The sequence below is a fragment of the Castor canadensis genome, chromosome 9 (assembly GCF_047511655.1).
Source record: "Castor canadensis chromosome 9, mCasCan1.hap1v2, whole genome shotgun sequence".
Lineage (NCBI taxonomy): Eukaryota > Metazoa > Chordata > Mammalia > Rodentia > Castoridae > Castor > Castor canadensis.
This window is the reverse complement of record NC_133394.1, coordinates 122,461,918-122,486,240: the sequence shown is the minus strand read 5'-3', so window position 1 is coordinate 122,486,240 and position 24,323 is coordinate 122,461,918. Positions and strand designations below refer to the sequence as shown.

Genomic DNA, 24,323 nt, shown 5'->3' with positions numbered 1-24,323 from the left:
CAAGCAACCTTTTCCAAAATGCGTGTGCACAGGTCTAATAAAAAACGTACAGGGGCTGTCGGAGTGGCACAAGTGTAAGAGCACCTGCCTAGCAAGTGTGAGGTTTTTGATTTGAAACCCCAGTGCCACCAAAAAAGAAAATCCACATTCAACAAATGCACAGAGGGAGGAGATGGAGTTTCTCAGATGTCCACGTGCCTCATCCGGCCCAACACCCGAGGGCAGGCACTCATCCCAACATAAAGCTTTATATATAATTTGTACTGGCTCCCGGCTCTGTGCAGCTGAAGGACAGAATCGAGGTGGAAAGGCGGGGAGTTCTGGGTGTCCCAACGACTGGCTTATGTTGGACACATGGCCTTAGCAGTCATAGACACTAAGAAAGGGACTCGGTTACCACTGTGTTCCCAACACATTGCCAGAGACAAGCATACTGACAGCAGCAAGTGAGTAGAGAGCTACCCACTGGCTATTTGTAGTAGCACTTACCAGAAAATAAAGCCCTTAAGACGGCTTTGGCATACTAAGCAAGTACTCTACCACTGAGCTACGCTCTGACATCTACCTATCACGCACCCGGGACGGGGCAGTAATTTACAGAGATGAAGGTGGTTCATGACTAGCCCTGTGGCCATCCCCACTGGTCAGCACGACCCACTGTACTTCAATTTTCCAGTAAGGGAACTGCTTTGTCTTTGTAGTAGTGGTCAGGGCGCCACAGGGAAAGACTGCACCGAGCTGTCTTCACTTCCTGGGAGGCAGGAACTGTGCAGATGTCCAAACTCCCCAGCACAGGTACTCACTGAACCTCCACAGAACACCTGGTGTGGGCCAGCCCCAGGGAGTGGTCTGCCAGGCAAAGTCCAGACACTTTCAGCTCACCAGGATTAACATCCTGCCTGGGCTTCCTGCTTGCAACTTCAGTTGTGCGAAATACTTTAAGGGGAGCTGCCATTCCTTTTGCTCACAAGCTTTAAGGTGGCAGTGCGTAAAATCCAAGCACAGCAACCAGAACCATTTCAATCAAACTACACCCTAAGTACCCTGTGGAAGACATGGACTGGTAAGACCGCTGATAGCTGCTTTATTTTTCGGTGTGTTTTGCCAAAAGGTGTTTCCCTTTGAGCTCTTGGGTTGTGGTTGTGACATCAGACCTGAAACAAAGTTTTTTTTGGAGATAGGGTCTTGCTGTGTAGCCCAAGCTGGCCTCAAACTCATTGTTCATTCTGAACCCCCCCAAGTGCCAGGATTACAGACGTGTTATGATATCTGGCAAGCTGATTGCTTTTAAAAAGCTGGTCCTCTCTGGAGACTGATGTAGGTGAGCGCCCTGGTAGCCAAGACACCTTTGTTGAGAGAGCTGCACCTGAAGCAATGACCCAGTAGTAGGAGAGAAAGGTTAGCAGATTGCAAGCAGCAACCCAAGAGCTCTGAAGGGCACCTGCTGCCTTTCTGACAAATTCATTTCTGGGTCCACAGCCCCACAATGGGGCTCACAAAAATCCTCTTCCAGGTGGAGAGGAACCTCAAGGCTCACTCTAGTGTGCCAACCTGTAGAAGCCGCCCCATCTCTGCTCTCTCTCCTGTGAGGCCCCTCTGATAGACCACATTCACCGTAACAGCAGGTCAGAGTAAGATCAGGCTTGGATCCACCAGTCCCATTTCGGCCCTGGCCACCCGTGTGGTTCTAGGCAATGCAGTCCCCTCTCTTCTCTGTAGAGGGAGAATATCTGGGAAACACTCTTGTGAAGAGCCACATGAAGGATGGGTGCATTAATTCAGCCTTATTAAAGAGACGGGAGAAAGAAAAATGCAAAGGCGGTGGGGGGGGGGAACACAGCACCAGGCATGGTGGTGTATGCCAGTAATCCAGCACTCAGAAGGCTGAGGAAGGAGGATCGCGAGCTCTAGGCCAGCTTAGGCTACATAATGAAATTCTGTCTCAAAAAGCAACAAAAAACCCAAAACAGAAACAAAAGCAAAACCAAAAAGTGCTTCTAATTCAAGTTCACGTAAGGAAATTGAAACCTTGGCTTCAATGAGATGGGTCTGGTCTGTGAACTTCACTTCCTGTGCCATCCAGCTTTCTGTGAGCTTGAGCTTGTAAACAGCATTACTACCAACTCCAGTCACCACCCTCCCCTCCCCATTTGGTTCATGCAGTTTTGTTTCCGTTCTCACCTCTCTTCCCTTTAATTCTGCCAAGAATCCTTTTTATATCAGCGTAACTAATACACCTCTGTCACAAGTAACACTCTTGGTTAGGACTAACATCCCCCATCACATGAAGGGACGTGTGTTCTAGCCCTGGCTGTGCGCACGAGGTACATGGCCTAAGACAAGTGACACATCTAGGAGTGAGGTGTGTCGGGGCGGGAAGGCAGGAGTAGGAGAGGGAAAGGGCTGCAGTCCTCTTGTCAAAGGAGAAGGTCACCATTGTTCTACCTCTACCTCTATCCTGATTTGTCATCAGGATTAAGAATCCTTTGAGGTATCAGTTTGAAAAAGTATAAGCTTACACTGGCAAAGATTTCTTCATTGCTTGCAAAAGCTACATGAAATTCTGGATATAAAACGGTTACAGGATCGCTAAGCAGGAGAGAGTGATACAAGGTGTGTCACTCCTAAGGAGGTTCTAGAAATCATGCTGGGAGATCAGTTTCCACCGTGGCTCAGAAAGTTGTTCATTTTCAGGCCAGGCATGGTAGTGCACCTGTAATCTCAGCTACTCAGGAGGCAGAGGAAGGAGGATCAGGGTCCGAGGCCAGCCTGGGGGTGAAGTGTTGGGGGAAAGCACTAGACGCTATCTGAAAAACAACTAAAGCAAAAATGGTTGGTGGAGTGGCTCAAGTGGTAGAGTGCCTCTTAGCAAGCCGAAGGCCCTGTTAAATCCCCAGTACTGCCTTAAAAAAAAACAGAAGAAAGAAAAGTGTTCTTTTTGCCAGCCAGTGGTGCTTCCAATGTGTCTTCCTTTGCTACAACTCAGCAGAGAATTCAGAAGGGGCAGAGGGCTGGAAATGTCAGAGACGTCAAGTTCAAGAACTCAGCAGAGGGTAAGGGTCCTTAGACTAAGGACCAAGGCTCCACAGGTTAAAAAGTCAGAACTGGAGGAGGAGCAAATCTCCACTGGTGTCAACTGATACCCATCGTACTTGGAGCAAATCCATCAGCAAAGACTACAAATGAGACACCCAGGGCAGAAGACATGAGCCAGGAATAGTCCAGAACCTGGGGTGTGATTATAGGGCCTGGAACAACAGATCATAGACAACTGTTCACAAGTGTGTTAGTAGAGAGGAATTAGAAATTACTACATGATACAGTTGGTAGAAGAAATAACTTCTAGGCTCTATAGCACAGTAGGGGAACTATGGTTGACAAACTTTTCTTTTTCAGTCAGTACTGGATTTGAACTCAGGGCCTCCCACTGCCAGCCTTCACTGTACATTTCAAATTACCTAGTAGAGATGATTTTGGATGCTCTCAAATCACAGATGCCAAATGTTTGAGGTGATGGATATGTCAATGAGCTTGATCTGATCCATTACACATTGTGTACAGTACTGAAATAGTACAATGTACCCCATAAATATGTATAATTATATAAACAGAAGAAGTGACCTGCGTTGTACTAGGTGTTACTGGAAGCTATGGGTATTTACAATCAGTCTACAAGCAACAACTGAACTTCGTAGTTGTCAGGGTGAGTCATAACTTCATCTTTTAAGAGGTGCTGGATTAAAGAATGTTTAATGAAATGCTGACAAATGAGCAAACTCCACCTGGATTGACTCTTTCTGAAGAATGCAGTCCAGACTGGGTCAGAGTAAGCAAAAGCAAGTACAGCTTCTAACAGTGGCGATTCACAGCCTGGCTCTGATTCAGAGCCACTGGGGCATGTATGAAATGCCAACTCTAGAAGCCCAGCACACTTCCTGACTTGGAATGGTCAGGCCTCGGAGTCCAGGAGTTATCTGGAGTTGTTTGTGCGTTTTGCAGTACTGGGGTTTGAACTCAGGGCCTTCACCTTGAGCCACTCCACCAGCCTTTTTTTGTGATGGGTTTTTCAAGATAGGGTCTCAAGAACTATTTGCTGGGGCTGGCTTCGAATCACGAGCCTCCTGATCTCTGCCTCCTGAGTAGCTAGGATTACAGGAGAGAGCCACTGGCGCCCAGGGACAGGTAGCCTTTGATCTGGAGGAGCTCCATTCCAAGACAGAACATCCTGGCAGCCAAGGAATAAGGTAGTAATGAGGAGTACAGGAGACAGCCTTGCTCAGGGGCAGACTCTACAGAGGAGATGAGATAGAGAAACCATAGATCATGGATCCATCCATCCATCCATCCATCCATCCGTTTTCTATCACTCAATCTCACAGTTGCAATAGAGAGGGCGGCACATGGTAAACCCTCAGTGCTGAGTGCTGCACGAGTCCACGATCAATATAAATCCCAATAGCTGAAGCAAGACTTCTACCTGGAAGGGTGGTGGCGTGGACACAGCAGGAATGACGGCGGCTGCAGCTGCGGCGGCGGCGGCAGCGGCGGGGTCTGGCTGCACGGCGATGGGGCTGAGCATGTGCTCCATTGCGTGGATTTTGCCGTCTTCAATCATCTTAGGGGCTGGGGCTGCCTGAAACATGGAATACTGCGCCCCGATGGCCGGGATGGCCACTGGAAGAGAAGCAAGGGGAAACAGGCTGGTCACTTTCAATCGCTAAGGGAGGTCCATAATTGCTCCAGGATATTTTAAAAAGCCAAGGTTTGGAATTTAATACTCTCTTAGTACAAGTCCCGGAAGGAGGTGCTGCCACCAGGAAGGGTGGGAGGGGGCAGTGCTTCTGCTTGTCATGTCAAAGGAGCCACGAGGGCTGCAGTCTCCCCACAGAGCATTGCCCAGGGAAAGCCTAGAGCCTGGTTTCTGCACCAACATCTTCTGCCTCTCCTAGAGCAAGACTTCCTTTGAGTTTTACCTGCGATCCAGCAAGATAGGGCCTCTGACCCTGAAGAAGTGGCCTCAGAAAAAGTGGCCCAGCAGGTGTGAGTGCTAGTCTGCCTGCCATTCTCGCTCACCATGCCCTTCACAGACCAACTGCCTTTTCCACTTAACCATGTTTTGCTTTAGTCAATTAATTAATTATTTTTTGCGGTGCTGGGGTTTGGGCTTAGGGCCTACACCTTGAGCCACTCCACCAGCCAGTTTTTTGTGATGGGTTTTTTCCAGATAGTGTCTCAGGAGCTATTTGCTCTGGCTGGCTTCGAACCCACGATCCTTCTGATCTCTGGCTCCTGAGTAGCTGGCGTTACAGGAGTGAGCCAAGAGTGTCCAGCTTCACTTATCATGTTTTAAGAAGGTGTTGGGAAGGTCTCATGCTGACAACTTGAAAGGTCTGTATACATCTTGCCCCTTTTCCTGCATTTCACATTTCAGTGGTACTAATTCAAGGAAAAGAACTAACAAAAAATGGAAAATTCTCTCCTTTCCCTCGCCTCCCCTCTCCTCCCCTCTCCTTCCCTCCCCTCCCCTCTCTTTCCCTCCCCTCCCCTTCCTGTCCCTTCTTTTTTAGTTAGGCTGTCAACCATGTAGCTCAAGATGGCCTGGAACTCACTACATGGGGCAGACTGGCCTCAAAATTCTCAATCATCCTGCCTCAGCCTTCTGAGTACTGGGATTATAGGCATGTGTTACCACGCCCAGCAAAATTCTCTAATTTTCTATCATCCACTCACAGCAGTGAAGCAGTGGTGTGACTAGTTTTTCGCTGGGACCTGCCAACTCAAATAATTTCTGTGGGGAAAGTCCAAAGGAGTGATTTCAAGCAGAGATTCAAACAGATAGAGTTATTGAATGTCAATGTACAATAAGAGGAGATCAAAAGGAAAAGAAACTAACCCAGATTTGGGGGAGTTTGTGTATGCACATGCTGTGTGTGTTCGAAGGTTAATCAAAAATGTGGAAGGGGGAGAGGGAAGAGGTGAGGGGGGTAGGGGGGAGAAATGGCCCAAACCATGTGTGCACATATGAATAAACAAATCAAAATGAGAAAGAATCTTCCATTTATGTTTTTTCTCCAACTGCAGGTGCATTTATTCTAATAAAAACTGACTTGATCAAAAGTAAAGACACATATGACCATTAGCTAAACAATGGTATGGTTAAGTCAATAAAAAATATATGTATTTTTTATTTTATTATTCATATGTGCATACAAGGCTTGGGTCATTTCTCCCCCCTGCCCCCACCCCCTCCCAAATAAAAAATATTAACCAAATATTTTATGTGCCTTTCCAACCAAATCTTCCACTGGTCTTATGCCTAGATACGTCACCACTGTCCTGGTGCCTCCCCTAAAATAAAACCTTCTAATTTTCTGGATGATCAGAAACAGAAGTCAAGGGGGATGTGGGGAGGTGCTGAGTGACTGTGTGTTGTGCTGGCTACAAGGCTACAGTCCCTAGGCATCTCGGCATCTGTACCTCAGGCAACAAGACTTCACATCGTGAGAGACTGCCTCACAGTCTTTCTCTAGTTAAACCTATAGTAACTTGCTTAACAGTTAACAGGAGTCCCTGTTAAGCAACAAGCAGTAGTGACGCCTTACGCAGGCTCTGTTTTAGGGAGTCACAGAGAGCGAGGGGCTTAGTTTTACACAGCTCACAATGCCAATGGCACTTACTAAGAAACTCTTAAAGTTACTTTAACTGTAGAGATGGCAGGATTTTTTTCAGACAAAATAAAAATCACTGATCATCACTGGATTCCTTCAAATGGAGGCTCTGCTTGGGCATATGCTTCGTAGTCCTGTGAGGCTAGTGTGAACCTAGGCCCCAAACACAGTCTGTCTTATCTAGGGGAATAAGTGCACAGTGTTCAATGCAATCAAATCATCGTAGACTTTTAACCCACCCCAGGTGAGGCAGGGAGGAGGAGAACTCCTTTTGTGTGAGGTTTGCACGCTGTGTGCTGATAGTGAGTTTGTGCTTGATTCACAGGATGGAGTTAGCATCAGAAACCCTGCCTCACCCTGGGTGACCAAGGACACTAACAACATTGGCAAACAGGTTTTGGCGGGGGGTGGGGGCGGGGGGGGGATCTGGAGTTTCATGAAAGCAAAGTTCAAGGTCCTGGCTCCATTAACTTGAGGGTCCTCACTCTAAACTTATAGGAGGAAATTCATGCTGGAAATTAGAATCCAGGAAGCTAGCAGCCAAAAACTTTCACCCGGCTTTGTCCCCAAGCTCCTTGTTTGCTCAGAGTGTAGGGACAAATATGGTGCTATGTGCTCTTGAAGGGGAATTTCTGCTCTTCTCAAGGACTCTCAGAACTAGTAAAAAGCTGTACCCTCTGGCTTCTAATAGTTGGGGCAGGAATGGGGACACAGCTTAGTAGCAGAGTGCTTGCCTAGCATGCTTGAGGCCCTGGGTTTGATCCCTGGCACCACAGACACACACACACACACACACACACACACACACACACACACACAATGAACTCTTGACAGCTGGGACAGACATAGGCCTGAGTAAGGAGAAAAGATAGGTTTTAGCTGATAGGAAATACAAAAAGCCTCGAATTTGTTCATTCTTCCCTCACTTGACCTCTTCCTCTCTCACTTGGCCTAATGCTGAGTGACAACCATTTGAAAAACTTCCTGATGGTTTGACTGAAATATGGTCAGAGCTAGATAGATCTAAATTCCAGAAAAAGGTCCAGGAGATCCCTCCTCTCTGCCTGTGTCTGACTGCTGAGAGAAAAACTCAAGAGCACAGATATGTGAGCCAGGAAGGCTTAGATTCAACTTCAAAGAGAGGGCTGGGGTTTAGCTCAAATGATGCCTCCCTCCTCGGGTTGATACTGACCTGTACCAGGTTTAATGGCAACGGGGTTGACAGCGGAGATTTCCAAATTCGGCACGAGTTCATATCCTTTTTCTTGCTGCTTTCCTTTCCCCTCGTGATATCGGCTATATATCCCACGGCCAGCAGAATATCCGCCCAGGTAGGATCCCCTGGGTCCTGGAGCTCTGTTGCCAGCTGCACCTCGCCCTCGGCCTCTTATGCTGCCTGCTTATGGTAACAACACAAAAGCTGATGAGCAAAAAACAGCGATGGGACAGGAAACAGGCCCCAGCCCCTGGTTCTTGGGTGTTGAACTTGTCCTGTGACTGAGCATTCTGGGCTACACCTTTGGTCTTCAATGAGCTTCAAACACTATCTCTCAGCCTACACATGCACCCTCTGTCTGCTTTCTGCAAGAGAGACTAACTCACAGCGTGCGGTCCTAGGATTCTAACTGCAACTTCAGTGACCCAAAATATTCACAGTGTGAAAGTTAGACCTGAAAAAGGATCTGCTAGTCTACCTTCCTCATTTATGCTTTTGGAAACAGGCATAGAGACAGACCCAGCTAGTCATAGAGGAGTTCAGGTTCCAGAACCTAGGTGGATCTGCATCAGGCGTGGTTTCATTATATCCTAATCAAAAACTATAAATAACGCTATAAATCTTAAAGATTTAACTTCAGAAGGAGGTCTATACGTAAGTTCTAAGAAATGGACAGACCTGCTCTAAAGGAGTAGGAGGGAGAAGGCAGCCCCTTGGTTTGGCTGCTCACCCCGTATTTCTCTCCACGCTACAGGAAGGGACTGCCTTAAAGGTCAGCCAACTAAAGTCAAACAGGTGGGACTCAGCATTCACCAGCTCAATTACAGCCAAGTTCTCCCGCCAGGGAAAGTGTCCCCACTAACCTTTCACAAAGTAGTCCCTGTTGGGCCCTATGAGCGCATTGTAGGGGTAGCTGTAGTAGGCCAGCGCGTAGGGGTCGCAGGAGTACACGTAGCTGGGCTGCTGGGCCACGGCCTCCACCACGCCGCCGCCCTTGGCTGCCTTCTGGTAGCGAGAGTACTGCTCCTTGTCCACGGGCTTGGCCAGCGTGACCTCGAGGCACGAGCCCTCCAGCTCGGTGCCGTTGAGGTTGTTCATGGCGTGCACCGCGTCCTCGCGGCTGGCGAAGTGCACGAAGGCGTAGTCACGGATCTTCTTGACGCGCTCCACGCAGCCGGGGTTGAACTGGCCGAAGCTCTTCTTGATGGTGTCCTCGGTGGTCTCGATCATGAGGTTCCGCACGTACAGGATCTTCACGGTCTCCATCACGTCCTCGTCCACATCAATCTCAGGCTCGGCCCAGTCCACGGCGATCTGGTGGCCCCACAGCTGGATGCGGCCGGGCATGAGCTTGCGGCGCGCCATGGCCGCAGCGCGGTGGCTCTCGTATTCCACGAAGGCGAAGCCGCGGTTCTTCAGCTTGTCGGCTGCGCTGGCATAGACGATCACATCAAGCACGCCCTCGGTCACCTTGGCGATCTCCTCCAGGATCTCCTCGCGCTTCTTGGTCTTGGGGATGCCCCCGATAAAGAGGCGACAGTTGTCCACGCTGCAGCACACACCCAGCAGGCGACCTGGGCGGATCTCGTAGTTGTTGAGCTCGCGCACGGCGCGCTTGGCCTCGTGCTTGTGGCAGTACATGACGAAGGCGTAGCCGCGGTTCTTGCCATCGAAGTCCATCATGAGGCGCAGCTCGTAGATGCGGCCCACGGCTTCGAACACGGGCACCAGCTCGTCCTCGTACACGTCCCGCGGGATCTTGCCCACGAAGACCTCGCAGCCGCGCTGGGGATGCGCGCCCTCCCAGCCGGGCGGCGGGCCACCATACTTGCGCTGCCCGTTCTCCTGCACCATGCTGTAGCCTGTGCGCTCCATCAGCGCCAGCAGCGCGGCCTCATTGGGCGCGCCCGCCACGCCCTCGGGGACCTTGGCTGAGGACGTGGCGGCTGGGTCGCTGTTCATGGCTGCGGTGGAATCCTCTGCAGTCATACTGTCAAAGGCATCCACGGCTGGCGGAAAACCTAGGAAGGAGAAAGGAACGTGAGTGGGGAACCCTGCACAGACTGCGACTTGAACTTGACTGCTTTGGAAGCTAGGAATAGAACAGAAAGGTAGTGAGATGAGAAATTAGATGGAGGGAGGCCCTTCTGGAAATGCAGCAGCCCTAATGTGGTCACGTTGTGCAGGAAAAAACCAGAAGTGACTCGGAAGAGAAAAAAAAAATATACCAGAATAAACCAGTACTTCCGTTTAATCAGTTCCCCAACCTTGATGAAGCTTAGAGAACCTGCTGCCACTGTTGGTGAAGATTTTACCTTCTTGCAGCAAACAGCAACATCTTTGTTTAATTCCTGCACTGTCAACTCAGATTGGTTCCCTTTAACTACATTTTACAAAACCTCATTTTACGACTTTCGTATTACACGGCCTTTTCATCTTTTTTAAGGGCAATCTTTTTCATTGTGGGAATGGAAATAGAGCAATATAAAGAAAGCTTTGAGCCAGGCATAGATGTACAAGCCTATAATCCCAATGCTCAGGAGGTTGAGGAAGGAGGATATCAAGTTGGAGGCCAGCCTGGGCAACACAGCCAGACTGTCTCAAAATAAAGACAAGGATGTGAGGGCGATCTGGCTGCGACATCTGTCACCCCATTGATCGCCAGGGTTGATTCGGCTGATCTGGCTGGCTAGGTGGGTGTCCCCTTCCTCCCTCACCGCTCCATGTGCGTCCCTCCCCAAGCTGCGCGCTCGGTGGAAGACGACGACCATCCCTGATAGAGGAGGACCGTTCTTGGGTCAAGGGTATAGGAGTAGCTGCGCTCCCCTGCTAGAACCTCCAAACAAGCTCTCAAAATAAAGACAAGAACAAAAACTCCGAGGAGATATTGTAAGTTGGATGCACAGCTGTGTGCTAAGGCTTTTGGCAAGGAAAAAAATGGACTGTCCACATTGCCATGACTTTGTCCTAAGAACTGCAGCAAGTCAGATTTTTATGATGTTGTTAAGGCAAAAAAAATTTGGATTTGGAATGAGTCTACAAAGAGCTAGGTTAACTTTAAGCTGAGAGACTTGGAAAGCAAAACACACCACCGTTTTCAAAGGACTGTCATCTGCAGTCTCTTAATTCATCTTCTTAATCTTCTACATGGCAAATGACATTAGTTTCAATTTGCCCAGGGGGAAATAGACTCAGAAGTTGATTAATTGTCTCATTTCACACAGCAAATTTCAGCTCATGGGAGGACTTGGTCTGAAGTCTTATGGCTCTAAATTCTGTATTCTTTATTCAAAAGTGTGCTATAGAGACCCCCATCTGAACAATATCTTGGTGGTACATGCCTATAATCTCAGCTACATAGGAAGATGCCAGTCAGAGGCTGGCTCCAGGCAAAAAGTACAAGACCCTATCCAAGAAATAAAGCATAAAGGAGCTTGACATGTGGCTTGAGTGGTATAGCAATTACCTAGGGAAGCAAGGGGCCCTGAGTTCAAACCCCATTACTGCCTTCCCTCCTGCCAAAAAAGTCTAATGAAGAATCCAAATGCAAAAAAAAAAAACCCCATGAAAGTAGAAAAGGGACTATTTCGGGGAGGGGCAGGGAATTAGTGGGAGGTCACGACAAGAGAGCATAGTGGGAGGTGAATGTGATCAAAGTAGATTATATACATGTAAGACTAGATCATGATGAAATTCATTTAAAAAGTGCAAAAAAATTAGGGTAAGATAGTCTCTTTAGAAAAGCCAATGTGTAGATATGTGTGATGGGGGGAAGGGGAGGGACAAGTCAGACGATTTGTGAGAAACACTGTATGCTGATAGATGGTAGATTTTTTTTTTGATGATGGTAGATTCTTGCTTGAGGTAGACTTCAGGAGCTGAACCTTTACCATAGGTAAAATGAAGATACCTAGATAAATAGCACAGAATTCCCAGTTTCATCGATTAGCGTGGGAGGCTTTAGGTGGGCTGGGCTGTCTGACTCAGGTTTCACAGCAGGCGGAATCAATGCATTCTCTAGAACCATAGTGTCCCAGCTCCAAACCTAGGCTTCCCCACTTAACCAGCTGTGAACTTGAGGAAAACCACGGAACCTCTTTCCATTTCAATTTTCCCATCTTTAAAATGGTGGACAACAATAGTGTTAATTAAATACCACTGAGTGTCAGACCCCCCAGAGTGCTATGCCCTTCTCAGATCCTCACGATGTCGATATGGGATATTATTAGGATCTCTACTTTACAGATAAGGAAACTGAGGCACAGAGCGATTAAGAGGACTCACCGTTCATGAGCGTTAGGGCTGATGCTGGGATGCCAGGTGACACCGCAGCTGCCCCCAATGGTTCTCCTTCCAGAGCGGGAGTGAGGATTAAATGAAATGATATATGTAGAGCTCATAATGCAGAGCCTCATACTAATGGCCAAGGAATTCGAGCATGAGAAATTTGAACTTACAAAGAAAACAACAAAGACACTGAACTTGAGGCAAGAAACTTCCGCTGTGTAGGATTCTTGTGTTTACAGGAAAACCCCAGCCAATTTGAAACCAGCTGGCGTGAGAAGCAGAGCCTGAGCATTCTGGTGCAGACTGGGGCGTCTGACTCCATTCCAGATTTGGTTCTTTGCAGGTGAGATGACCAGGGTCGTCCTCCACTGGTGCTGTGGCTCAGGCACTCTGGTGTAAGCCTACTTCTCACCTAGCCCTTGGCTATGGTGCTACGCAGGGCTGTTTCAGAAAGAACTTGAGGACATTTGTCGCAGAAGGTCCCCTGAGACAAAGGACCACATACCCACCTTGTACCTCCCTGAGGCCAGCTAGCGTTAAATAAACATGGCAGTGCTTTTGAAGCAAATCAGCCACTCGGTTTAACATATAAAACCAGCAGAGAAAAATACACGTTGAAATTAAGCTATTATTTTTGTAGACCATGAAGGAGAAATTTGTTCAGCTTGCTTTAGGTCACGCTTGCATTTGTTGGGTTAAAATTTCTTTCAGAGTAAACTCAGAGTTAAAGCAGAACACTCATCCAGGATTTCAACTCCCTTTTCAGTATGTTTCAGAGTGTTTTTTATTGGAATTTTAACTAAACTGAGAGGCTTTGGAGGGCAAAGGACACACACCACTGTACTTGGAAATAGTTCTAACATTCACAAACCAGTTTTTACTTACAATGGGAAACAGGCAGGAGCTTAGTTTAGATTTACTCAGACTACCTGTGAACTTTGGTTCACAGCTTTGTGCGTGTGTGCTGGGGATGGACATGGAATTTGGAATTATTTGGAGAATTATTTGCTGACCTACTGATCTATTGCAACTTGAAGATATATTCAGTGGGTTCAGTGTCTTCCACCACTACCGGGAATTTAATGCAGTGCAAGGTTTTAGACCTTGTTTATCTCTGTTTATGATCAGATTTCTATTTTGATGTTCCTTACTAATACCATATGATTTTTTTCTTTACTTATTGTCACTTATTAAGCAAGACCTCATACATATGATGTACAGACACAATAAAACACACACCATACTCTTGTTAAGTGCACAGACTTTGGAGTCCAAGAAATATGAGTTCAGATCATATTGTGCCATGTCCCATGAAGCAAATTACCTCAGTTTCATTTCTACATTCATCTCTAAGGTGCTTCTAGTTACAGCATGCATTTCAAAGGACTGGTTCAGGATTAAATGATATTTGGCACATAATGTACTTTAAAAATTAGCAATTGCTATTGTTATTATTTTAGAGAATTTCATTGAAAAAAAGGCCAGAATTCAAATTTTATAGAGGTGTTAGCCACAAAAGTGGAAACATGGTTTACAGAAATATTCTGTGAAGGAAAATGTTGCCACAACTCGGAGAAAATAAGTGAAAAAAAAAGATCCACTTCTGCACAAAGTTCCCAGATGCGGCCTTACCCTACACTTTTATCTTTTCGCCCACTGCCAAGTCAGCACCACCCACTAGAGTAAACATCAGAGAAAACCCTCCCACTGGCAGGACTTTGGCACTGGGACATTTCTATTAGCTCAAAGTTGGAAGGTGTAAAAGGAGCTCCACTCAAAATGGAGGCAGAGGAGTTGAAATTTACCTGTAGGCTGAAACAATAAGCCACAACCGAAGCAGACTCTTTTTCTCTCTAGCCTTTTGCTAGTTGAAAAGTGTGACCCTTGGGACACAAAAATCTTTCCATGACCCTTTATTTAGGCAAAATCCTGAATGGATGAAAAGACAGAGAACATGACATTTTGTAGTCATTACCTTCTGACTGCCTGTAGCTGAGCAGAGGAAGAGTTCATCCATGTTCACAGTGGGGTTTTTTATTTTGGGTGGTACTGGGGTTGAACTCAGGGCCTCATGGTTGCTGGGCAGGAGCCCTACCACTGGAGCCATGCCTCTGTCCCCACAATGGGTTTTACTGGTGTTGATGCTTATACAGATTTTGTTTTGACAAAGCACATTATACAGTGACTGATGGTGTTTGATAAACAGATGCGAAGCCAGAAGGCTCAAATTTTCCAGGCGCTCTTATCAGCACATCCCTGAAAATGAGGATTTTGCTATGGGTTCCCACAAGAGGGGTGAAGACACCTGCCAAGAGGTGGGGGAGGGGATTTTCTGAGTGTTTGGCCACACCCAAATACCTGCCAGGAATCTGCTCTCTTGTTCCCTTTACATGACAGCATCGCACACTTACATTTTTTTTCTCAATAGGTTAATGGGTATTGCTGAATTAAAAATCGAAACCTATTCAGCATATGTAGGCCTCCTAGGCCAACGTGCTCCAGAGCTGCAAGCAAACAGAGGAGGGATGTCCCTCCTTACCTTGGCTTTGTGGACCTAAGCCTTCGAGGGACCTGGCAAGGAACAGAAAGACATAAGATAGCCAGGTGCCACCAAGGACAAGAAGCAGCAGCAATGGTTTCTATCTAGCTTGAACTGACATGGTGGTTTGCATTTTATACAATTCTTTCATACACATAAATCTCATTTTGTAAAACCCCAGCAAAGGACCCGAGGTTTCATTTCATCCAGGGATTTTGAGCCTCATTCAGCTATACTGAATATACATTGTGGGTGTGACCATGTGGTCATGTTATGTTGGGATGTGGGGGGCTGTCTAGTGCCCTGCAGATTTTCATAATATCACTGCCTTTACCCATGCACAACCACCCGACCTCTGCAATGCTGTGACATCAGAAGTGTCTTCACACATTACAAATGTCATGGCATGGGGTCAAAACAACAGGCAAAAAGCTCTCTGTTGAGAATCACTGATCTAATCTACCTTAAAGCTACACATTCATACATTTACTATATTCATATGTTGTCAATTTATGCTGTAAACTCCCAGCCCAGCTTTGGTTTTATTTATTATTTATTTATTTTTGGTTGGGTACTGGGGATTGATTGAACCTAGGGCCTCCTGCATGCAAGGCAAGTGCTCTTCCACTTGAGCCATACTCCCTCCAGTCTTTTTGTTTTTGAGACAGGGTCTCACTAACTTTTGCCTTGACTAGCCTTGCACTTGTAATCCTCCTGTCTCCACCTCCTGAGTAGCTGGCATTACAGCACCACCATGCTGGTTCAGGCTTGATATCTTGATCTGGCTCTATTGTCAAGGTTGTCGAGTCTGAGAAATGTGCAACTCTGTTCATGGGTTCAAGGTGAGTAGCTGTGATATCACATACTCATTTAATGTGATTGAAACACTATCAATTTAATTTTTCAAACAAATAATCACCGCCATAAAGTCCTGTCAGACCAGTTCTGTGGTCTAATGATTTGTCACAAAAGGTGAACAGACAGGCCACAAGCACTGGTTCTTAAATCAGGCTAACAACCTGCCAGATTCTCAAAGTGTCTCATTTAAATTCAGACCCCTCGGCCTCATGGACACAGGAGAAACGCTGACAGCCTGGTTTTAAGACTTGGGCCATTCTCAAATGTCACTACTGATTTCTTCAATCAAGTAATAAGCCTCACTTAAGATTCACATTTTTCTTAAAGGCACTATGAAGAATCACTGAAAATGTGGTCTTGGACAATTCACTGGTATTAAAGTCAACTTCTACACCTAAGGCAAAAAAAAAAAAAAAGATCATTCAGAAATGCATGTGCATTCGCTCACTCATTCAAACACTAATTGAACACTTGCTATATACTAGGTTGTGCTAGATGCTTAGGATTCTCAGTCTAGCAAGAAGGAAAGAGAGGAGAAAGAGCAAACACCATCAGCAAAGACGGGCATTTGCAAAAATGGTGGAATTGTAGAGAATGCTCAAGTGTCGGAGGGAGTAAGGGACAGCAGATTGAGGCTCCAAAGGAAAACAGAGCAGCCTGTAAAGAGTCCACATCCCAACTTTCTGTGGTATAGACAGTCTTAGCATGGCTAGAAAGCACAGGCTGAGTGCTCAAGTGAAATAGGAGTAGCTTGTGTATGGTGGTTTATTCATGAACACAAAAGACTTGACCACAGTGTTTTGGAACCACTCTGTTTTGTACCCAGGAGGTGTGAGTAGCATTTATAAGATGGGAGGGGGGAAGGCATGAGATGAAACCTGATGTCTTTGTCTTGACAACCATGGTGTAGCATCAGCTAGGCCAAGTCTATGCTCACTGTAAACAACTCCGTTTCGTAAGACATACTGTACTGCCATCAACTTTCCTGATCTAAAATGTCAACTCCAAGAGAGCAGAGTCTATGTCCCTTTTTGGCCACTCACTATAGGGTTCTCAAAGTTTGGCACTTAAAAGACAATAAATATTTTTCAAACAACTAGACTATGATTTCCATCTTAGGAAGCTAATAATGCCAGTAGATATTTAGAGAGTACCTACTTTTTGTACAAAGCACTGTATTGAGGACACTGACAGCAGGGTGAGGAGGAAGCACACAAAGCCACATGACTATTAAGTGCTAGCAGGTCATGATAGCCATTAAACATTTACTGAGTGCCAAAGCTCAGAGAGTGGCTTACCATGAACAGCAAAACCCAAGGAATGATCCAGCTTTCACATGTCCACAAGGACTCCAGTGGTTTAATTATATTTAGAGACAGATGGAAATTCTGCAAGAGCAGATGCTCACCTAGCCTCTTGCACTTGGAATTTATGTTCTCAGATATTTCATTATTGCAAATATAACACATTCACAAGGCCATTACAGATGAATTAATACTCATGAAAATCAAAATCCATTTTTGGAATATGTCTATGTACGAGACATTAGCTGGCTGCCATCACTTGGCTCAGAGAGACAATTTCACAGGAGGACACTGTGCTGCTGTGTGTCTAATATTTCTGGAAAAGTGGCCATTGGATGCGTTTCATTTATGTGCAAAGAACAGAGCAGCACTAAAAGAAAATAGATGGCTAAAGGCTAATCTCTCAAAGACTTCCCTTAATGTACGGCTTAAAAACTCTTGACTTAGAGAATGCACACGTCTTGTGAGCTCTTATCATGGGTACGAGTTATTTAATTTTTTGTAACATCCCTATGAGTAGAAGTTACAAAGGTGAGCTTGAGAGAAGTCGTCCAGTTAACTACAGCCCGTGGCCCAAATTTGCCTTTCTGGCTATTTTTCACAAAGTTGTACTGGAGCTGTAGCCATTTATTTGTTTATATACTGTCTATGACTGCTTCCATGCTACAAAGGCAGAGTTGAGAAGCTGTCACAGAGACTGTAAGGCCTGCAAAGTCTAAAATATTGATTGCCTTTACTGCAAAGTTTTTCCAAACTCTAGAATTCAAACCCTGAGTTTGAGCCCAGGCTTTTCAGTGCTGTGGTTGTAGGACACTGGCAAGTCACTTACAGTCTGAGTTCCTCATTCCTCTTATCTAAACAACGAGAGTAGCTATAACAATCACTATCTCAGTAATGAACAGACGCTCCATGACAAGTGCTTAGCCAAAACCAAGTCTGATAAATGTTGCTTATTATCACCCCTTTTTAAAGATTAGGAGTGGAGGTTCAGTCAGTCAATTAACTCCACCAAGGTCATAAAATTGAGGTGTAGATGAGTCTGATCATAAAACCCAGGCTCTTTCTACCATGATACTCTTTTCTTTGCTGCCTTCTCAAATACAGCAGGTTTGGTAATAGCCAGAGTTAACAGAACAAACCCACTATCAGTGAGAATTGGACGTTGCTTGACACAGTTGAAGGAACTTAAAGTACAGATCTGCAGTTAAGAGTTGGGCAAGTATTCTTTAGTATCATGGCCCTCTCCACCCCTCCCCCTTCCCCCACCCTGTGTACCCTCCCACCTGCTTACCCCCCTTAGCCTACACACCCTCCCCACACTCCTCATTGCCCTTCTAAGCCATTTTTTCCTCCCAGTACCGAGGATTGAACGCAAGGCCTCCTGAACACCAAGCAAGTGTTCTACTACTTGAGTCATCCCCCCAGCTCCCCTCCCTCCTTTTCTCTATTTTGTTTTTGAGACAAGATCTTGCCACCTTTTTCCCCCAGGGTTGGCCTTGAACTCAAGATCCATCTGCTTCAGCCTCCTTAGTAGCTAGGATTTCAGGTGTGCACCTCCGGGCAAGCTTGGAATTACATTCTTGAATGGAAATCATGCAATCCAAATATTTGAGTGGGGATATGGGCCTATGAGGAGACAGTGTGAATGAGGGCCACACATCTAGGCCCAGCTGCTTTGCTTCATATCCCTGCTCTGCCCCTGGAGAAACAAATGTCCTCCCATAGTCACTAAATTCCCCTGGGCCTCAGTTTCAACATTTATAAAATGGTGACATTATTAATAAAGGAAGATGATGTGAGGTATAAGTCTGAGCATGAGCTTAACACAGAGTCACAGACAGATAATTTAATAAAGGTGCCTGAGGTGATACTGTCTAGTTTAACTCTAAAACAAAACCAAATTCAGACAGCCCAATGTTAGTGGATTCACAGAATGGCTCGTTAAAGTTCTAAAACTGGTGTGTAAAGGGTAGTTTTCATTTGTTAAGTTTCTTGAATTTGTGCCAAAAGAGATTTAGAAAGAGACCTTCCTCAGATATAAGCTCAGGTAGTCATTATGGCTGTATTCCCTTCCAGTTTCGAGCTGTATTTGTAGATGGCAAGTAGAAATTATTTAGCAATAACAGGGCTATTGGTAAAGTCATATTACCATGAGCACATGTTCCCCAGGGTGGTACGTCCAGTACTAGCTTGCTAGGATAGAGTAGGATTCTTTGTCAGAAAAACAACCACCCACCTGTCCAGGAATACACCGGCTCTGAAATAGTTTGCCCAGTCAAATGTTGGCTTCAGCTTTAGGTGTGACCTTCTGACTTTATTTGGTTGACATTAGTCATTTCAGTTACAGTTATGAAATAAGATCTTGTACCCCAGGGGCGGGAGACCACACACATCTTGTTTAATGCAGACGTCCTTGTATTTCACTGACCAGTGTCTCAGGGTCATGATTATGGCGAAGAACCATTTCCTCGGGAAATACTCCCAACATTGAATATGCTGTGGGTATTTTCCTGTATGAATGTTTAAGTTGAATGCAGGATAATTTTAAAGTTAAAAATATTCTCAAATACTACAATCATTCTATGACCATACAACTATAATAGACTGTGTGAGAAAACATAAAAAAAGGAAGTGAACATCCTAGTGACAGACAACTGAAAAACAACATGAAAACATTGGGTTGGAGTCCTCTCCTGGTGTCTCTGCTTCTGGGCAGTGCGTGTATGTGTGTGGGGGGAGTGTCTTCATGGAAGTAGGTCACAAGGTAATTTGATATTGACTGTGTAAGTACAGGTTCATAAATTCTGTGTGCACATGCGTGCATGCCTATATGTAGTTCAAGGTTTTCACTCCAGTACTGTCAGTCACCTATCTCTCTTTCCATGTCCAGTGGGAGAGTACCCCGCAGGGGAGTACCCGTGCTGCTGAGGGAAAAGCTGGAGAAGCCACACGGGAGGTCTGGACTCAGTGGGAAAATTGCCTCCCTTCACATCCCCACCATCTCCTCCTTATCTGCCCTTTCTTTCCTTTTCTTTTTCTTGTTAATGTTTTTCCTCTCTCATCTTAAATTCCCATTTGGACTCCTGGTTTCCAAATGTAACTGTCTTCCTTAATACAGAAGAACATGTGGGAATACAGTGATGCTATTAACTGATTGCTGTTTCCTTTAATCTTTACATAAATTCCAAAGACCCCCCTCCAAAAAAAAAATAAAACCACTTTCTAGGCTGGGCACTGGTGGCTCATGCCTGTAATCCTAGTCACTCAGGAGGCAGAGATCAGAAGGATTGCTGGTCAAAGCCAGACCCAGCAAAAAAAAAAAAAAAAAAAGAAAAAAGTGAGACCTTATCTCAAAAATACCCAACACACACACATGCACACACACACAAGGGCTGGCAGAGTAGCTCAAGTGGTAGAGCGCCTGCTCAGCAAGCATGAGGCCCTGAATTCTCACCATTTAACAAGTTCAATAATACGAAGTTTAGAACTAGGAGAGAGAAGAGAATCGGCAATGAGAAACTACTTGAATGATGTATTTGAACGTAAGTACGTTTTGTGGGTGACATTTGCGGATATTTGGAAAAAAACAAAGTGCTCTATTTATTTCTGAGGAAAGATATTTACTAAAAGGAGAAAAAGGAGAGAGAAGCCAAGGACAACTGGTTGTCCCAGTCTCTATAATTTAACTAGGCAGTTAAAAGTTTGTTGGATTGCCAAACTAACCATACTTAGAGTTCTAGAAAGCAAAACTATATTAAGTAAAGAAACTCATGAAATCTGTACTTAAAGTAAGGGTGGAAAGAGCAGAAAATATAGATCCAGAGTTTTACAGAACCCAGAGTACTTAGAATGAGATGTTCAAGTGACAGGAAATGTACGGTTTCCCAGGTATGTCAAACTCCTGGAACTATTACTGTAGTTTGTCATTCGTGTCTCCTGTACCCTGTACTTTCACTGTGTGTACTTGGAGTTAATATTTCAGTTGAAAAATCAACATACCAGTAAAAAAAAATGCCCCTGATTTGAGCTAGTCATTTATTCTCAGTCTCACAGGAAAATTCTGGCTACTCTTCCAGTCAATAAAGTGTGAGATGACTTTAAATGCTTGAAGGAAATACAGGATGATATCAGTATCACAAGTTATTTTAGAAAGCGTGGCCTATCTTGTCCCAGCCACGTTAGAAAATTTAATTGGCTCAGTCATTTTCTCTTTCTCTAAATGCCCGTTTATGGTAAACAGAAATAAGAACCTGCAGGAGACAACAGTTAATCCCTTGTAAGTCAGTCCCTGTGAAAACTAAAAGAGGTGGGCTAGGTCATTGGTTTCCCTCTCATGGGTCCCGAAGACAAAGTCTTAGTAGGCACAACGCTAATTTGGAATTTGGACACCTAAATACCAAGTGTCCCAGTGTTGAAAGTGCAGTTGTTCATTACAGAATCCTGGGCAGCCACTGCTGTCTCAAGTTCATCAGAGAGCGGCCAGCTCAAGCAGACCTTTGATACTAGGTGCGGCAGCTTACACAGCCTGGAGTTTCTTCTTCCTTCTTAGGACTCTGCAAGGAAATGTGAGACAGACCTTCCCTTTTTACACTGGGAGCACACCTGGGCTCTGTCCACAATAAAACGGCCAGGACTACTGTTTTGGAAACAGGGTCTGCCCACGTAATTGTGACCGGATAGTTTTGTTTTTCTGAAACTGCACGAAGAGCAATTTATTCTTGCACAAATAGTATTTTTATCCACTATAGCCCTCAGTGCACAACCACATTTATTATGTCCTCTCCTGCCACATACATGTACCTACATTACACACACACGCATGCACACACACGCATGCACACATTTACACACACACTTTTTTCTTCTCAGCCTAAAACCCCATCTACCTCTGGTGCTGCTTTGTGGGGGTTTTATCAAGCACGTTTGTATCAAAGTGCTCACTGGTCCCAACTATTGCCGGATCCTTGCTACATGAGCCATCAGTGTCCTGAGTGCCTCAGCTTAGTCTCACGTGTCTGCCAACCTAAGACTAGACCAAGAAGAAAAACAGTGCAGATGAATGCTGAGTGTAAATTAGTATGTCATTGCTTTACTGGTTGGCACATGCCTTCACCAAGACTTGGTAGGTTCTTAAAAAAGACACCTTTAAAAAGAATCGTGGGGGGCTGGAGAAGTGGCTCAAGTGGCATAGTGCCTGCCTTGCAAGTGTGTGGAGCCCTGAATTTAAACAGAAAGAGAGAGAGAGAGAGAGAGAGAGAGAGAGAGAGAGAGAGAGAGAGAGAGAGAGAGAGAGAAGGAAGGAAGGAAGGAAGAAAAAAAGAAAGAAACAAAGGAGGGAGGGAAGGAGGGAGGGGAGGAGAGGGCAGGGGAGGAGAGGGGAGGGGAGGGGAGGGGAGGGGGAGAAGGAAAAGACTAAAGGGAGAGAAGAGAAGGGAGGAAAGAAAGAAAGAGGAAGGGAAGGAAGGGGAGGAAAGGAAGGAATGAAGGAAGGATGGAAGGATGTATATTGTCCTAACCTTACACTACTTACAAAAATTAACTAAAAATGGGAGAAAAGCCCAAATGTAACAGAAAAAACTGGAAAAGTCTTAGAAGAAAGTAGAGGAGAAGTTTCATGACATTGGATTTGGTATCAAAAGCATAGGCAGCAAAAGAAAAAATAGATAAATTGGACTTGATCAAAACAAAAGACTTTGCAGGTGGAGTGACTCAAGTGGTACAGCACCTGCCTAGCAAGTGTGAGACCCTGAGTTCAAGCCCAAGTACTGCCAAAACACACACACATACACAAACCAAAACAAAAACCCTGAACAAAATAAAAACTTAGCTGAGGATATAGCTCAGTGGTAGAGCACTTGCCTTGCATTCATGACTGAGACCCTGAACTCAATACCAAGTGCTGCCCCCCCAAAAAAACCCAAAAACCAACCAACCAACCAAAATAAAACAAAAGCAACAAAAAAACCCAAACCAAGTTTGTGCTTCAAAGGACATTATCAAGAAAAATAAAAGTAAACCCATGGTGGGGGACAAAATATTTGGAAAACCTATTCTGGTGAAGGATTAATAACAAGAATATATGAAGAACTCCTATAACTCAGTAACCAAAAAGCCAACACCCTAATTAAAAAATGGGCAAAGGACTTCAGTGGACATTCCTCCAAAGGAGATCCACAGATGGCCAGTAAGTGCACAAAGATATTCAGCACTGACCATTAGGGACAAACAGTTCAAACTACAATGACAGACCACTCCTCACCCATTATGATGGCAACTATACAAAAAACAAACGAGCAAGCACACAAGTATGTGGAGAAACTGCGCCCCTTGTGTGCTTGTGCTATGGTGCAGTCACTGTGGAAAATAATATAGTGGTATTTCAACCCTCCTGAGGCTCCAAAAAAACAAAGCAAGCAAAGAAAAAACTAACAGACTCCTGACAGTATTATTCACAATATCCCTAAATGTCTTTTGGTGAATGAACTGATTAAGAAAATGTGGTATGTGCATACAACGAAATATTACTCAATCTTAAAAAGTAGGGAATATTTTATGAATCTCAGAGACATTATTCTGAGCAGAATAAACTAGTTACAAGAGGACAAATGTATTATCCCACTTATATGAGGTGCACAGAGACAGAAATCAAAGTGGTGCCATCAGGAGCTGGAATAAGGAATAGGAAGTTATGGATTAATAGGTACAGAGCTGCACTTTGGTAAAATGAAACATTTTGGGGGATGAATAGTGACGATGGTTACAAAACTGCACAAATGCACTGAACTGCACGAATTGCACACCTAAAAACAGGTAAAATGATAAATTCTGTACTAGGCACATGAACCTGGGAAAACCAGCAGGGTTAACACAAGAATAAGAGGTGGAAGGAGCACAGATTTCCAAGTGAAAATGGGAACATGACCTGAAAATAGTTTCTATTTTCCAGCCTTTTCTAGTTAATGCAGCCTTTTCTCTCTAAGCTTGCTATTCAAATGGAAAAGAAATCAATATGTTAGCAAGGAAAACTTCTTCCCCCAGTGGTACTGGGGCTTGAACTCAGGGCCTTGAACTTGCTAGGTAGGCGCTGTACCACTTGAGGGAAGTGAGACTAAATACTAGTGTGAGACCTAGTCAGAAAGTGTCTTTACTGCTCAAGATTAAGACTGGAGCTAGTCTTAACTGTAATTATAATTCCTTCATGGCTTTCTGCTTTAAGTTGTTCTGACATGGACAATCTACCTTAGAAGAAAAGATGATTTGGTAATGTTAAGAGACTTTCTTGTCAAAATTGGGCCCGATCTCCATGGAATGGTTCAGCTCAGCTCAGTGGTTCAGTTATACCACATTAACATTTCTGCTAGGGGTCACTGGTAATGGGGCAGGATATCTAAATATTCATGAACTTAAATATTTACTCCTTAAACGTTCTTGTTGTGCCCCAGAGTGTGAAG

The 24,323-nt window shown here is 45.1% G+C and overlaps 1 protein-coding gene across 2 annotated transcripts in view; it reads right to left on the bottom strand.

The window, feature by feature from the left end:
* The window catches only part of Rbm47 (RNA binding motif protein 47), a 127,613-nt gene that overhangs the window by 2,207 nt on the left and 101,083 nt on the right, over window positions 1-24,323 (bottom strand). The window contains exons 3-5 of one of the 2 annotated variants that reach the window (XM_074042405.1): window positions 8,748-9,905; window positions 7,861-8,064; window positions 4,478-4,674 (exon numbers count right to left, since the gene is read on the bottom strand). In XM_074042405.1, the coding sequence (XP_073898506.1) occupies window positions 4,478-4,674; window positions 7,861-8,064; window positions 8,748-9,905 (1,559 nt within the window). Of the gene's footprint in view, window positions 1-4,477; window positions 4,675-7,860; window positions 8,068-8,747; window positions 9,906-24,323 lie in introns of both variants that reach the window. The other variant, XM_074042404.1, reaches the window with a different exon arrangement.